The sequence below is a fragment of the Trichosurus vulpecula genome, chromosome 7 (genome assembly GCF_011100635.1).
Source record: "Trichosurus vulpecula isolate mTriVul1 chromosome 7, mTriVul1.pri, whole genome shotgun sequence".
Classification (NCBI taxonomy): domain Eukaryota; kingdom Metazoa; phylum Chordata; class Mammalia; order Diprotodontia; family Phalangeridae; genus Trichosurus; species Trichosurus vulpecula.
The window spans coordinates 113042934-113057998 of record NC_050579.1 but is presented as its reverse complement, the minus strand read 5'-3'; the positions used below and the strand labels follow the sequence as shown (position 1 = coordinate 113057998).

General features: G+C 35.7%; 1 protein-coding gene across 2 annotated transcripts in view; it reads left to right on the top strand.

The window, feature by feature from the left end:
• Positions 1 to 15065, top strand: part of UTRN (utrophin) — a 467326-nt gene that overhangs the window by 378435 nt on the left and 73826 nt on the right. For both annotated transcript variants that reach the window (XM_036766848.1, XM_036766849.1), the window contains 2 exons: positions 2835 to 3036; positions 8845 to 8930. In XM_036766848.1, coding sequence (XP_036622743.1) covers positions 2835 to 3036; positions 8845 to 8930 — 288 coding nt within the window. The remainder of the gene's footprint in view (positions 1 to 2834; positions 3037 to 8844; positions 8931 to 15065) is intronic.

Genomic DNA, 15065 nt, shown 5'->3' with positions numbered 1-15065 from the left:
AATTAACCATAGCTGGGGAAGTCCTACACAAGGTGGCACTTGAACTGAGTCTTAAAGTGATCTGTGGGTTTCTCAAGGGAGAGTATTTCAGGCAGAGGGGATAGCCTCAGCAAAAGTACATAGGTGGAGTATGTAGAATGTCAAATAGGCTGCTCAGCTTGGCTGAAACATACGGAGTAATGTGTAATCAGTAGAAAGAGGCTGGAGAGAAATGATGAAGGGTTGTAAAGGCCAAACAGGAAATTGTATTATATTCTTTTGGCAACAGGATCCATAAACCTAGAGCTAGAAAGCACCTCAGACACCTACTGTTAATGACTCCCTCATTTTATACATGAGGGAACTGAGGCAAACTGGAATGAAATTATTTGCTTAGGGTCATTTAGATGGTAAGTTAGGGCAGGATTTTGACCCTGGCCTTGACACTTTCTCCGTACTGTTACCCCTCTGCTTGAGTGGGGATAATGGTGCAGTCAGACTTGCACTTTTATTAAAATCACTTTGGCAGCCAAGTGGAGGAAGGATATCCCAGTGTTCATGAGGGTCTGAACTAGGTTGGTAGCCATGTAAGTGGACAGATCTAAGAGATGATAGGGAGGTAGAATTGACAAGAATCGGCAAGAAATGAAGAGTTGAGTATGACTCTATGTGCTCAAAAGTCAACTTTCTTTTGATCCTTTGAATGAATGAATTACATTTGTTAAATGCCTACCATGTGCTAAGCATTATATCCCACTAACTGTATACAAGTACACAAGTGATAGTCTCTGCTCTTACATTTTAATAGGAGACAATATATGTAGGAGAGTGGTGCCCAGGGAAGGAAGTTTTGTCTGATAAGCTGAGCAGCAGTTACTGGCGCCTGGTTCACATGTCCTTTCCAGAAGCAATGGCAGCATTGATTTAATTGTTGTGTCCGTAGCAGGGAATGTGGTTCGGGAGAGGGGGTGGGCCAGCACAGTGCCAAGGAAGGAAAATGGCAGTGAAGCATGTTTGGGTGCCTAGAAACAACCAAATATGATGAATTCTTACTACTCAGCACATTACAGTGCCAAGATGGCCTTAGATTTCTTCATCTTAGATAAGAGAAATATATATTTTCATGAAAACAGAAGGTTAATGATAAATTCAACCAGCAGGATGATGCTCCTTATGGAGTCTTCCCAAACTTTTTGCTATGGGGACTTCTCCTGCTTTCTCCTTCTCTTGGACAGAAACTGCACTGACTTGCCACCACCCCTTGTATTTTCTGAAATCCAAGTGATTAGTAGTGTATTCCTCTTATAGAAGCTTATATCCTAGTCCTGTGAAACTTAACAGGTTGTTAATACTCTGCTATGTACATAGATTGAAAAAAATATATCAGTTTTAAGGAAGTTGGTGAGAGAAGCTAATTTTTCTGTTTGTTTGTTTCTTTTCTCATGAGTCCAAATGGTCCTTTTTGTCTCTTTGAAAAAAGAAATCACTTTTCAGTTATTCAAATGTGGTCAGTTTCGCAAGGTCTCTAAACGTGATTTATTTCAGAAAGACTTATGCCTGCTTAGGCACTAAGGCAAAGAAAGCATCAAAGTGAATCACTAGAAATTGAAGTCATCCTGGACTCTTATATGTGGCAAATTTACTGTCAGTGCTGTGTAGCTGAGAAGACCTTTTCTGGAAGAAAGAAAAGCATGACCTGATCCAGGAAACTTAGGACTTGTTGGCATTGGATAAAGCTTTGGGCCATGTAGTCAGAATGTACTTCACTCTTAAAAGTAGTTCTGTGTCACTGGATTAATTAACTTAAGAATTCAAATGGCTTCTAGCACTTTGTCCGTTTTTATATGGCCGGTTCTTAATAATTATGGGGACATGTCGTGTGGATGTTATTCCTTTAAATGGAGCGCCTAGGTGGCGCAGTGGATAGAGTGCCAGCCCTGGAGTCAGGAGGACCTGATTTCAAATCTGACCTCAGGCACTTAGTAGCTACGTAACCCTAGGGAAGTCACTTAACCCTCTTTGCCTCATCTGTAAAATAAGCTAGAGAAGGAAATGGCAAACCCCTCCAGTATCTTTGCCAAGGAAACCCCAAATGGGGTCACAAAAAGTCAGATGCAACTAATTGACCCAAACAAAATTCTTTAAGTGTTTATCTATGCATACTGCTGTACAGAGGCAAAGTCCCTACCTTTTAGAAACTTCAGTTAAAGACAGATTATGCTAATAGGAATAGAAATTAAGGATAATGCAGATTCCTGCATTCCTCTGATTACTAAACAAATTTCAGTTTTTCCCTGAATTATCTGTAAAACATTGGATCCATTAGAATCTATCAGTCTCAGTTTCCCCACAGATAAATTGTATGTCCCTGGGAAATACTATATGGAGTCATTAATTGGCTACAGGGTGCTCTGTGGCTATCTCATTAAACTTTTCTTTTTAAAAAAGTCCTATTTTCTGAATGTTTTTTATGATCACTTAAAAGTGCTTTCATTCTGATGTGAATAGTACAAATATTTTTGTACTGACAGTGTGAAGACTTAGACTCAAAGCAACCAAATCCTATACCCCCTACTCTTTAGTAGAAGAACCAGGACTCAGTCTTAGATTTTGAAGCTCAGTAGTCTTTTAACAATGCCACATTTCCTGGGTCTGAAGTAAAGGAAATCACTGAAATAAGTCAACCCAACCCCCATACCCCCCTCCCAACACCCTCCCTCCAAAAAAAGAGGAATATGAACTAGGCAAGCATGGTGAACATCCAAATTTGGGAGGCTTAATACTTTGTTTTAAACAACATTCCTTGCATATAATTTGTTAAATTGATTTCTTTCTCTCCTTTTCCTTCTGATTAGTGGATCTGTTAGAACTGGAAACAACAAATGACATCTTACACCACCAGAAACTGAGACAAAATGATAAATTCCTCTACGTCCCTGATGTCATCAAGTATCTGACAAAGACTTATGAGGTGCTGGAACAGTCACATAAGGACATGGTCAACGTTCCACTCTGTGTAGATATGTGCCTAAATTGGTTGCTCAATGTCTATGACGCGTAAGTTTACATGTCTTTACAATCTATTCGGATGAACTATGTTGATAAAAGAAAGTCACAGATATTTGATTTAAAAAAAATACTGTGTTTAGAACTGAATCTTTTTTGAGTGTCTGAACTATTTTCCTCACTAGGATTATTGAAATGCCACTTGAATTGCATTTAAAAATTAGCATTTAGGAGAAGTAGATTTGTCCTTGCCATTTATTTTAGGTGTTGTAATGGTGACATATATATGCGTAATGGTTCTGATAATAAATCCAGCTATTGGAAGCATTCATCTCATTACCAGTGATTTAATGTAGCTACTACTGGTTACCATTAAAAAATCTTCTTTCTAGCTCACAGTAACACTTATCTATAGTTATTTTTATTCCTTTTGAAGTAAGATAATGCATTAGTAGAACAATCAATACCAAAAACTCCTACTCTGGGTTGACATTTTTGACACGTTAGGAATTATTCATTTTTCTGGTAGGGGGTTTAAAGTATGCAAAGATGAAATTTGATTCTTTTTTGGCTCTTTTCCTCTCAAGCCACCAAAATTCCTCCTGTTGATTAGCTGTATGCTAATCAGCCTTTTTCCCCCTTACTTATATGAGATAGCTAGATAATTGAGAAATACTCAAGTTTAGAAAATAAAATTTAGATATGATAGTATATGAAGAAAGTAAGAGGTGGTAATGCCACTTGCTCTACCTGCAATTTAACCGAAAACTTTGTCATTTTAAAGAAAATGTTTGGTTTCTAAAGAAACATATCTGAGTTGAATTTATATTATTTTGGTAAATAAATAACAGTTGTTTTCTTAAATACTTTTAGTCATTGAAGTACTAATAATAAGTAGCATTATCAGTTACCATTATGAATAATAAGTTTGCTCTTTCCCCAGCAAATACTTTGAATCATTTTAAAATTTAGTTTCAATTTCTCTTATATAATTTGGATTCTTTTGGTGTTGACAAAGATGCTTTTAGTGTCCTCTTAAAACTGTTTTGTCCTTTCTTTTGAAAGCTCAAATATTTTTGGAAACAGAAATCCATGCTTTCAAGTTTTAAGTCTCAATAATAGATTAGGTACTTTGGCAATCTTCATGAATACCATGTTTATGTAGGGGGGAGAGGAAGAATCCTTATCTTGGGATCTATGGCTCTGGTTAACTGTAGGGAATGGAGAAGAGGTAGAGGAGGAGAGCGCACATGCTTTGTTCTCTGGAAATTACCCTTGGTGCTTCTCTTCTTACAAATGTATGCTTGGGGAAAAGTTTTATTCAGATATTGTTTTATATCCACAAATGATGTTTTTGAAATAATCAGCCCATTAGCCAGGCAAACAGGATTTATATAATCGTCCTATTATCATAAGAACCTAATACTGTATCCCTATTCCTGTACCAAAGGAATATTTTGAGAGATCATAAATTTATTTTTGACAGCAGCCTTCCACATCTTCCTAATATACCCCTTCCTTTGAAAAAACAATATATTATGAATCTGTCTGATATATTATTATGCAACTTATCTAAGCATTTCTTGACCACTGTTGGCCTCATTCCCTTTCTCTTTATAATGAAAGTATTGGATTAAATGATCTATGAGGTTTCCTCCTGCTCAGATAGTAAGGTTGGAAACCCTTCCAAAACTTATTTGCACTTTCATTTGGTGTCACCTTTTAGCATAATTTCTTTCATACATTTAGAGTATAGATCATATAATTTTAGACATTAAAGGGAGCCAATCTCTTCAGAAGGGGAAATCGAATCTTAAAATGAGTGAATAAGTCATCTTGACTATTACAAATATCCAAATTAATTTCAAAGGACATATGAAGGAAGATGCTATCTGCATCCAGAGAAAAAGAACTGATAAATAGAAATACATATAGAATGATTTTACATACATACACACATACATACATACATACATACTTATATACATATAAGTATGTGTATACACATATTTTATATCTATTATCTATGTAGCCATCTCTAGGGTGGGGAGGAAAGGAAAAAAAATTGCATGATAACTTTATTATATATTTAAGAGGAATACCAAGTTGTATATAATAGATTTGCAGTTTTGTGTCCAGTCGTCTAGTTTTTATTATAGTATATTACAGAAATGCTTTTTTTGTTCCATAAATTGAAAATTAAATAAATAAATTTTAGAATGAGGTAGCATATGCAAAGTGCTTTCCAAACCCTAAAGCACTACATAACTAAATGCTATTTATCAAAAAGCCAAAGACACCTAAGTTAGAGGCAGAGTTGGATCTAGTCTCTGGTTTCTTAGCCGTTATCTCAGCTCATTGCTATTTTACCCTGACATCATTCTGCCTTTACTAATCTCTATATGAAGCAGTTCTTCCTTTGATATATTTTCAAGCCTTAAAGGATGCCTCTGTATTCTATTATTCTGAATAATGTTGAACTAATCCATGAATAATATATCTAATGAATAGCCCATTTTCTCATTAAATTTCTATCCTAAGTTTATCTTCTCTAACTGAAAGTTGCTTTTTGTTTTTAAAATATGTCCTTTGGAGAATAATCAACTGCAATTAGAACTGTTTAAATCATTATTTAAGTGCTAGTCTGAAAAAAATCAGCTTATTATTTTTAACATATAATCTTCACAACCTAGGGGAAGATATAGTTTTAATTTTAGGAAGTACATTTTCTTAAATTATTTAAAGCAAATGGATAATTATGAAAAATTATTTAAACTAATAAGTACTTTGTAAAATTATCTAGGTAGTCAACAAAAAGCACTTAAATTATTTGCATTATGATACTTCCTTAACTATGTTTTCTGTATCTTTTAAAATTACTGTAGTGCTTAGAATAATCTCAAGCCCATAGACTTTTAATATGTTTATTGTTTGAATGGATTAAGATTTCCAATTCTGTTGTGCAGTATTGAAGAGCTCTTTCCTTCTTTGGCAACATATTAAACCAAAGCCTTTGGGGAATACTCAACAATGATTTTTGGATTCTTTTTTGAAAAGTTATCCGTAGGTTACTGTTCATTCCCTCAAGTTTTGTTTTGAATATTTTTCCTGCTAGAATCACCTTGTTCTTGATGCTGCCACATTCTCCCCATTGTTAGTTTTCCTTGAGGAGAATTGAGAATCGGTATTTTAAATAAGAGTTCAGACACCTTTAATAGTAATACAATTACTAATACCCAACTTTTGGGAGCTAGTTTGAAACAAATATTTCAGTATAGGTCCAGCACTTAGAGTATTTGGCTTATACTTCAAAATCAAGTACAGATTGTAACTGCATTACTTCGGCTGTTAGTAATCAGATGTCAATGCTAGAAGCACAACAGGTATTCCGTGGTTTTGATTTGTGTTGACTTCAGGTTTGAAAGCTTTTTAGCCCATTTTCATAGAATGCTTTATGAAACTTTCTTAGGCCCTTTCATAAATTCCCAAACAGGTTTATTTCAGTTGTATACCTCTATTTCTTCACAGACATATATTCAAGACATTAAGAATGAGAGCTAATGTCTCACTGAATTCAACTTAACAAACCTTAATCTTCTACTGTGTGCAGTGCATGACAAGCTCTAGAGACTATCAAGTCAGACAATATCCCTACCTCCCTCTCCCTTCCCCCTTCTCTCACCTCCCACTCCCGCCCCTATTCAACTCCATTGAATACCTGTCACACTAGGATCAAATAAAAAATCTTCTGTTTGGCAAAAGTGCTTCATAACCTGGCCCCTTCTTTCCTTTCCAGATTTCTCACACCTTACATCTGTGTGTACAGGATCACTTCATCTCAATTTTAAAAACAACTGTTGAAAATTATTTTACATGAAATTAGGAAAAAATAAAATACTAATTTTTGAAAAGAAAATAATAAAGGAATAGTAAAGAAACCCCTCCTCCCCCAACTCCACACCCTTCCTAGCATATTCTGTGATCTGGTGGCGCTGGTTTACTTCCTGGTCCTCATAAAGGACACTCTTTCCTGACTGAGCATTTCCACTGATTTTCTTCCATGCCTGTGGCTCTCCCTCCTTACCTCTGCCTCCTGGCTTCTTTTATGTCTCAGCTAAAGTCTCTGCTTCTACGAGAAACCTTAATCTTGGTGCTTTGGATGTCTGTATGTATATAGTTGCTTACATGCTGTCTCCCATGCACCCCTAGACTGCGAGTTCCTTGAGAGCAGGGGCTGGTTTTTGCCTTTCTTTGTATCCTCAGCATATAGCCATTGTGGCTGTGTGGCACCATTTTTGTGTACTGACCGATATAAAGATGAATAAGACATAGTCCCTGCCCTCATAGACACGAGTCTTTTTTGAACAAGTGCCTCTGATGTAGTGAATGATACTAAGTGATGTTAAAGGCAAATGATTTTGTATCTACCATAGTGCCATGCAAGGAGTGGTCACTCAACATTGGTTGAATGAAAAAACTCACATGAGTATTCATAATTTTGAAAGAAAAGAATCTTATTTTTCACTAACAGTGAAAATAAATTCCCATGTTTTGAATTTGATTTGCTGATTAGAATATTTAAAATTTAAGGCATTAGAAAAAATGCATGTTATATCTTCAAACAGTTTATGGAATTAAATTGCATTTAGGTTCAGATAGCATGTTTAACCTTGTTTATTAGAGAGCGGAATAAATGCTATTTCTAAAAACTATCTCTTAATTAAGACATAGATGTAAATGTTATCATAGCCCACTGTTTAGGTGCATTTTTGCTGTGTCATCCGCATAGTATAAAACCATTTCCCAGTATAGGTTTAGAAATGCTTTTTGTATTCAGATGTTGACAGATAATCCCTTAAATAGAAATTCCATACTTGATTATCCAACATCCAGATTATATTGCAGTACTAGCATGAATAGATTGCATGGGCAAAGACAAAAAGTGAAGTCATTATGTGGTTTAAGTGTTTAGAAGGCTCTTGACCTTTCCTTGGGTAATTCCTTCCCTGGTCAATATCTTTAAAACTCAACTGAGTAAGTAATAAATAATTAACCGTGAGTAATTAGCCTTTTCTGGGCATTCTAAGTGACATTATTAACAGTCTACAAAGGAGCTTCTTTAACACTCTAAATATTACAAGGATCTGTAATTTCCTTGTATTAATGTACCTTTGGTCCACCAATATATCTCAGTACACCTTTATAGCTTGTTAGATGGCCTTTGAGAATTGCTATGAGCAGAACTTGATGATGACTTTCATCCTGCAAACAACCTGGGATTCAGCTCCAATTTAACTAGGCCAGGTATATCATCCCCCTTAGAGAGGCTTTGATAGGGCCTGCTTTGGGATCTATCTGTCACAAATCCACATTCACCTCTACACCATCATTAGCCATTGGCATAGGGTCTTAGCAGTGGCCCTTTTCAACATGGGAACAATGGTCAACTTTCCCTGATACTTTTGTAAAAGATAAATCCCTTCAGCTTTTCTCATTTGAATGTTTATATTCCTATGTACATAAACGTTAAAGTATTTTAGCTTAAGGGGAAAGACAACTGAAAATTTATTTCTGTGTCATGCTTCCTGTCTAACTGTATAATGTGGTTTGTGTGCTCTTGTGGACTTGGTGAGCGAATCACATTACCAAAATCTAACATGAAGGCACACCATTTAATTCCAACTTTCAGGGGTTATGGTGAAATATAAAGAAACTGTAGAAATGAGTAAAAGAGGATTTATCCTTATTGCTCGTTTTTACAAATAATAATTTTTCAAGAAAATAGTTGCTTAGAGAAAAATAAGTCTGCTGTTCACTGATTCATTTTTATCTAGAGTGTTGTAAATTTTATGATTTTAGGGGCCGGACTGGAAAAATCAGAGTACAATCCCTAAAGATTGGATTAATGACTCTCTCCAAAGGTGCCATTGAGGACAAATACAGCCGTAAGTAAGATCTTGTCCTATACAAATTTAAGTATTTTTCTCTTAGAAAGCAGTCTTTATTGATATCATGTCCAATTATTTTCTGATAGTGAAAGCTTTGGAGAGAAAGAGTGTAAAACATCATTTGAAAAAGAAATAAATATACCTTAAGTATAATCAGTTTGGGATGTATGTATGTATTTGAAACATTCTGAACTCATTTGATTTTATGTTTTGAGTCAGAGGAAGGTGGTTGCTTTTTTGGAAAGCTTGACAGCCAGGAAGGTCAGTGAGATGGGATTGGGGATTTGTGTGAAATGAAAAGCCGATAGTAGGATCAAGAGGTCAGCTGCCCTTGACAAAGAGAGTCAACTAAGCAATTCAGAGAAAAAAAGCTTTCCACAAGACTTTTGTTTTGTGGAGCATTTTTTACAAGTAAAAATTGTTTTCAGGAGCAAATCACAAAGAGCTATCATTACTGAAGCCACAGAATACAAGTTATCATGTATGTAGTGGGAAAGGCAAATAGTAAGGCAAATGTTGTCATCACCTCACGCCCAAACTGTCTCAATATTCTGCTAGTCAGTCTGCCTGCCAAAAGTGTCTACTCCTGCTCAGTAAATTCCTGTGGTCCTCTATCATCTTCAGGATCAAATAGAATAGCCTCTGTTTGGCAATCAAAGCCCTTGATAGCCTGACCCCATCCTGCCTTGCTAGTCTCCTTACATTTTACCCTCCTCACCTCACCCACACCCCCAAGTATTCTATAGTACAGTGACACTGGATTCTCTGCCTTTCTTCACACAAGATACTCTCAGCTCCCAGGCATTTCCACTGGCTATTTCCCATGCTTAAAATGTTTTCCCTCCTCCTTTCCTCCTGGCTTCTGTTTCTTCCTTCAAGTTGCAACTAAAACCCCACCTTCTACAGGAAACTTTTCCTTGTTCCTTTGAATTCTAGTGCCTTCCCTCTGTTGATTATTTCTTTTTTTTTAATAATTTTTTTTGCAAGGGGCAAGGCAGGGCAATTGTGGTTAAGTGACTTGCCCAAGGTCACACAACTAGTAAATGTGTCAAGTGTCTGAGGTCGGATTTGAACTCAGGTCCTCCTGACTCCAGGGCTGGTACTCTACTCACTGTGCCACCTACCTGCCCCTCTGTTGATTATTTCTAATATTTCCTTTATCTGATTTGTTTGTACGTAGATGTTTACATGTTGTTTCCCCCATTAGACTGTGAGCTCCTTGAAAGCAAGGACTATCTTTTGCCTTTATTTGTATCCCCAGAACTCAGCACTTAGGAGGTGCATGTCTATTGTCTCCTCCTCTAATCCCTGTCATTCAGTCATTCCTTGCCAGGGTGAAAATCGCTTTTTTCATACTCTGTACCCTGTCTACCCCAAGTACCTCGGTACCTGCCTCTTTTCAAGTCTTAAAGCTTCTTTTCCTACCTTTAATACTGTGCCCTTTAGCAACCCTTTTCTGTTATTACAAAATAAATAAAACAAAATTCCATTTTATCCTGTTCTCTGTCATGTCTTTCAATCAATTCAAAGCATTATTTGAATGCCTTCATTATTCCAGGCACTGTGCTGAAACCTTGGGTTTTTTTTTTATATGTATATACTCTGTATCCCTCACCACCCTCTCCAGGACAGCCTCTCCTTCTTTCACATTTTCCTGAATCACAGAAGCAGGTAGACTTATCACTATTCTTGCTCTCAACTGCTCCTTCCAGATTCCTGCTCTGCCATATTACTCACCATCCTCTTCTCTTTGGAAGTTTTTTTATGGCATCTGATATAAGCAGCCTGTCTCAATCCTTTTTACTGCTTTCTTCCAACTCTCACTTCAGGCTGCTGTGTTTCTCAGTGACTTTAGCACCTGACCTACGAGACAGATTCTGCCTTGGATACCAGTTGTATGACTACAAATAAGTCATTTAACTTCTCTTATCCTCAGTTTTCCCATCAGTAACCAGAGACACTAATACCTATAGTATTTTTCGCAAAAGTTCTTGTGATGCTTCAGATCAGAAAGAGCAAGCTTTGCAGTGCCATATACATATCAGCTATTATTATAGGATGAAATAAAGTCTACTGAGTTTGACATTTTATGCCCTACATAATTCTAGTTTCTGTCTACCTGTTTAGCCATGTTTCCCATGCTATCTTTTCCACCTGTACTATAGACCTAGTTTCTCCAGTTCATCCTTCCCTCTCTCACTTCCCTTCATTTGTGCAGTCAGCCCTTCATAATTATAATGCCCTCTGACTATATCTCTGTATGTTAAAATTCTTCTTTCAGTACCTAGTTTAGATGCCCCTTTATCTGTGAATCTCCTTCCCTGATTCCCAGCAGATGAAACTGATTTCTCTTTTCTCAAAGTTGTACTCTAAATCTTTTGTCCATATTTTTTCTTTGTCCTTATGACAGCTAATTCCATATCATACTTATTTGTGTGTTGTGTCTTATCCCCTCTATTAAATTATAAGCCCCTTGAGGGGGCAATGATGATGCTTTTTATCTTTGTACAGGGTTATGCTGATATTTAATATTTAAATTAATTTACTATTTTATTTAATATTTAATTTTAAAACATTTAATAAATGTTGAACAACTAGCTCTCCAGGGGGAAAATGTATATGCAACAAATTTTTTTAAAGTTTTATCTGCATTACTACCATTTTCTCCATCCCTTCCTTAAGTCTAAATAATTGACAAAACATTAAATCAGGCCCTGTTTTGTAGTGTTTAAAATGCTTACAGTGAAAATTTGCAATTTGAGCTGGTTCCAGTGCTCCACTTTATATCTTTAGGTGCCTAACATGGCACCTTGAATATAATAAACACTTTCTCCTTGTTGAACTGAACTGATTTGAATTGAAAATAATGGCTGTTCTGAAGGGGAGCATATGAAATGTGGAAGCCCTCATTTGTGGTAAATGCAGTTGCCCTCTTGAGTAAAAATACGTGAATTATTTATTGAATGCTTATTGTGTGTCAAGTGCTTATGAAGGAATTCGTTTCGGGCTCTCAAATTTGGTGATTCTTTTGGGTCCAAATATTGGTATGGCATCTTATTTCTTCTTTCTTCATTCAGGAAGTAAGATTTTTTTTTCCCTTTGAACAGATGAGCCCTAAAATGGTGAAATCACATGTAGTTTTTCTATGTTTTGTTTTCTTCTAAGGTCCTTTAGAAGCTTTGGATACTGTTTGACTTTATCGTGTTGATATAGAAATGATGAGACTCTTTTTCAATACAGTCTCTTTTGTTAGCATTAATATTCAAGTCATCCTGCTTTTTAAATTCAATGACAGAACTTCAATTCGGTCAGGGTCAATTGATATCAACCTTGGCATTGATTTCTCTAGGGTCCAATTCCATTTTCTTCACCCCCTATGAAACTTCCATTGGATTTCTTGACTCAAGCCTCTTCATATCTTTCATAAAAACCTAATTATGGAGATTTTGCCTTTAAAAGAAATCTGATGAAGTATCCACATTTGTTCTGTGCATCAAAAATGATGTAACTAACTACAAGTAACATATGTATCCTAAGCCACACTCAGGGCTGATATTAATGATTATGAATTTTATGAATTATTATGAAACAATAGATCAACATGTGTATGGAAAATGTACCATTTCCTTTCCTTATAGTATATGAATATTTTATCCATTTTCCATTTTATAAACCCTCCCCCAAAGTTCATAATATCTTTCTGTTCTTTTTGTGTCAACTTGTTTCATGTATAAAACAGAAGATGAAACGTGCTGTACAAATATTTGGAAATAATAATTTTGTCACATCTCTTTTTTTACTTTATCCATTTTTTCAAGTGATACCACATTTATAAGGTATTTAGTACAGAGCCTGGCACATAGTTAACTCTATGTTTATTCCCCTTCTTAGAATGTAAGTATTTTAGTGAAATTTTAGTCATTTCTTAAAACTTAGGTTTTTTTCCTCTTTTATAAAAATCATCACTTTGTGTCAATATACAAAGTTGATTACAATACTATAGAAGTATTTTCTCATGGATGTTCTGAAAATTAAATTTTTTTCTTTTGCTTTTTTACAAACCAATTGTAGATCATGGAAAATAGAGTATAGAAATAATAATAATAATAACTGTAAAATGCTTTGAATTTTGCATAGTGTTTTACATGTGTTGTCTCTTTTGATCTTCCCAACACCCGGTTAGGTAGGGGCTATTATTATCTTTATTTTACATATGAGGAAACTGAACTTGAAAGAAATTTAGAGACTTCTCCAGGGTCATACAACTAGTGAGTATCTGGGGCAGGAATGGTACTTTCTACCTCCCAATGTACCCTCTTTCCACTGTACCGCTAAGCTATTTGTTCTGTATTCCTTGCTCCTTTTTTCCCATGCATCTTCCATGACCATATTTAACCCCAAATTGAGTGGGTATCCTGGGTTTCTGATTGTTTAGCAGAGCCTCCCCAACTAGTTTATCTCAATGTATGCTTTTTTGAACACTCTCAATAAGATCCATGTTCAGAAATTGGTGCCTTCATTCATTTTGACCTTGTACAGGGTGTCCCTAAAGTCTGGACACATAAACAACAATTTACTACAACATTTTATTTATTTAATTGGAATATTAACAGACCTTAGCCTCTTTAACTTCTTTTCCTGGGGTATGCTAAAGGAGAAGATGTACTGTACTCAGTGAAAATCACAGAAGTAACACATTTGATTAAACACATAAAGAGTGAATGTGCTAAAATTGATGGCAATGTGGAGTTATTGCATTGAGTTCATGTTAATCTTGCAAACTGCATCAACCTTTGCATCACAAATAATGGAAATCATATTGAAGATGTTATTTGTTAACATTCCAATTAAATAAAATGTTGTTGAAAATTTCATTCATTTCATTTCTTGAAAATATGTATTTTTGCCTACGTGTTCAGACTTTAGGAACACCCAGTATGTAAGATGAATATTTCTCTTCAGAAGAAAGTTTCCCATAATGTAAACATATTTTTAGATTCCTAAAAGGAAAAAAAATAGCAGTGAGTTAAAGCAAAACTTGCAACCCTCATCTTCCAATCTTCCCTCAAATTACCAACAATTGACCAAAAATTCTTTGTTTTTCAGTATTTTGTCAGTGTGAGTACTGTTGTCTGCCCATGTGCCTCACAGCCCCTCTGTAATTTGATAAATGGTCTTCAAGGATTGCTATGCCTCAAGAACTCACTTCCCTTTAGTCAATCTGGTGATGACCTTCTCTAAACTAAGCCTCGCCCTCTCAAGGCTGAGAGGTAGTAACAGCATTTGTTTTCTGCTGAGATTCTTTCCAAGGAACTGAGGTCCCTTCCATTCCTTGTGGAGCAGTACTTTAGTTGAGGTCCTACTTATATTGATTTAAATGTATCAAAATGCTTAGAAAAATTAGGAAGATAAAGAGAGTTTTTCAGTTTCTTTTCCCACTGGCATGGCAAAATACTCTCTTATCAACAGGGACTAATTCTCAGTTCTGGGAAAGTCAGATATGATTGATAATTGGTATTTTGTAATAGTATGATACATATACATGGTAGTAAAGTTTGGTCTTATATAGCAAACTCGTTCATTTTGGAGGAGGATTGCTTTTGGGGCCTAATGTTAAATTCCTAGTAACATAAATACTTAAAGGGATCAGTGTGGATCTTCCCTACAGCAATTCAGATTGCAGTCCCTCCTCACCTACCCATCCATGCAACTCTTATCCATCTTTTCCCAATATTTTTGCCACAGAGAGTATACCTAAAGTTTTGGGAAGCCTTCTTCTCTTCTTTTTATCTTTGTATGGACAGCAATGGAATGCATGGCCTATATACTGGTTCTCCCCAATTCTTGTCATATGACCACTTGACAGCTTTTTCAATTGAATATTTCCCTGATAATATTCATTACATCAGTTCTTCTTCAAAGTTCTTGATTTTATGTTGTAGCCTTCTCATACTCATCATGCAACTCTCCGGTAAACTCTATGATATTCTTAATTCTTCACTGACTAACATAATCCATGACTTAAAACCATGCACAGCTCCACCAGTTGAATACTGCTATTAAAAAGATGGGTCTTTTTTTGTGTGAGAAGTAGCGACATAAAATATCTACAAAACAGTATCAGTATCAAAA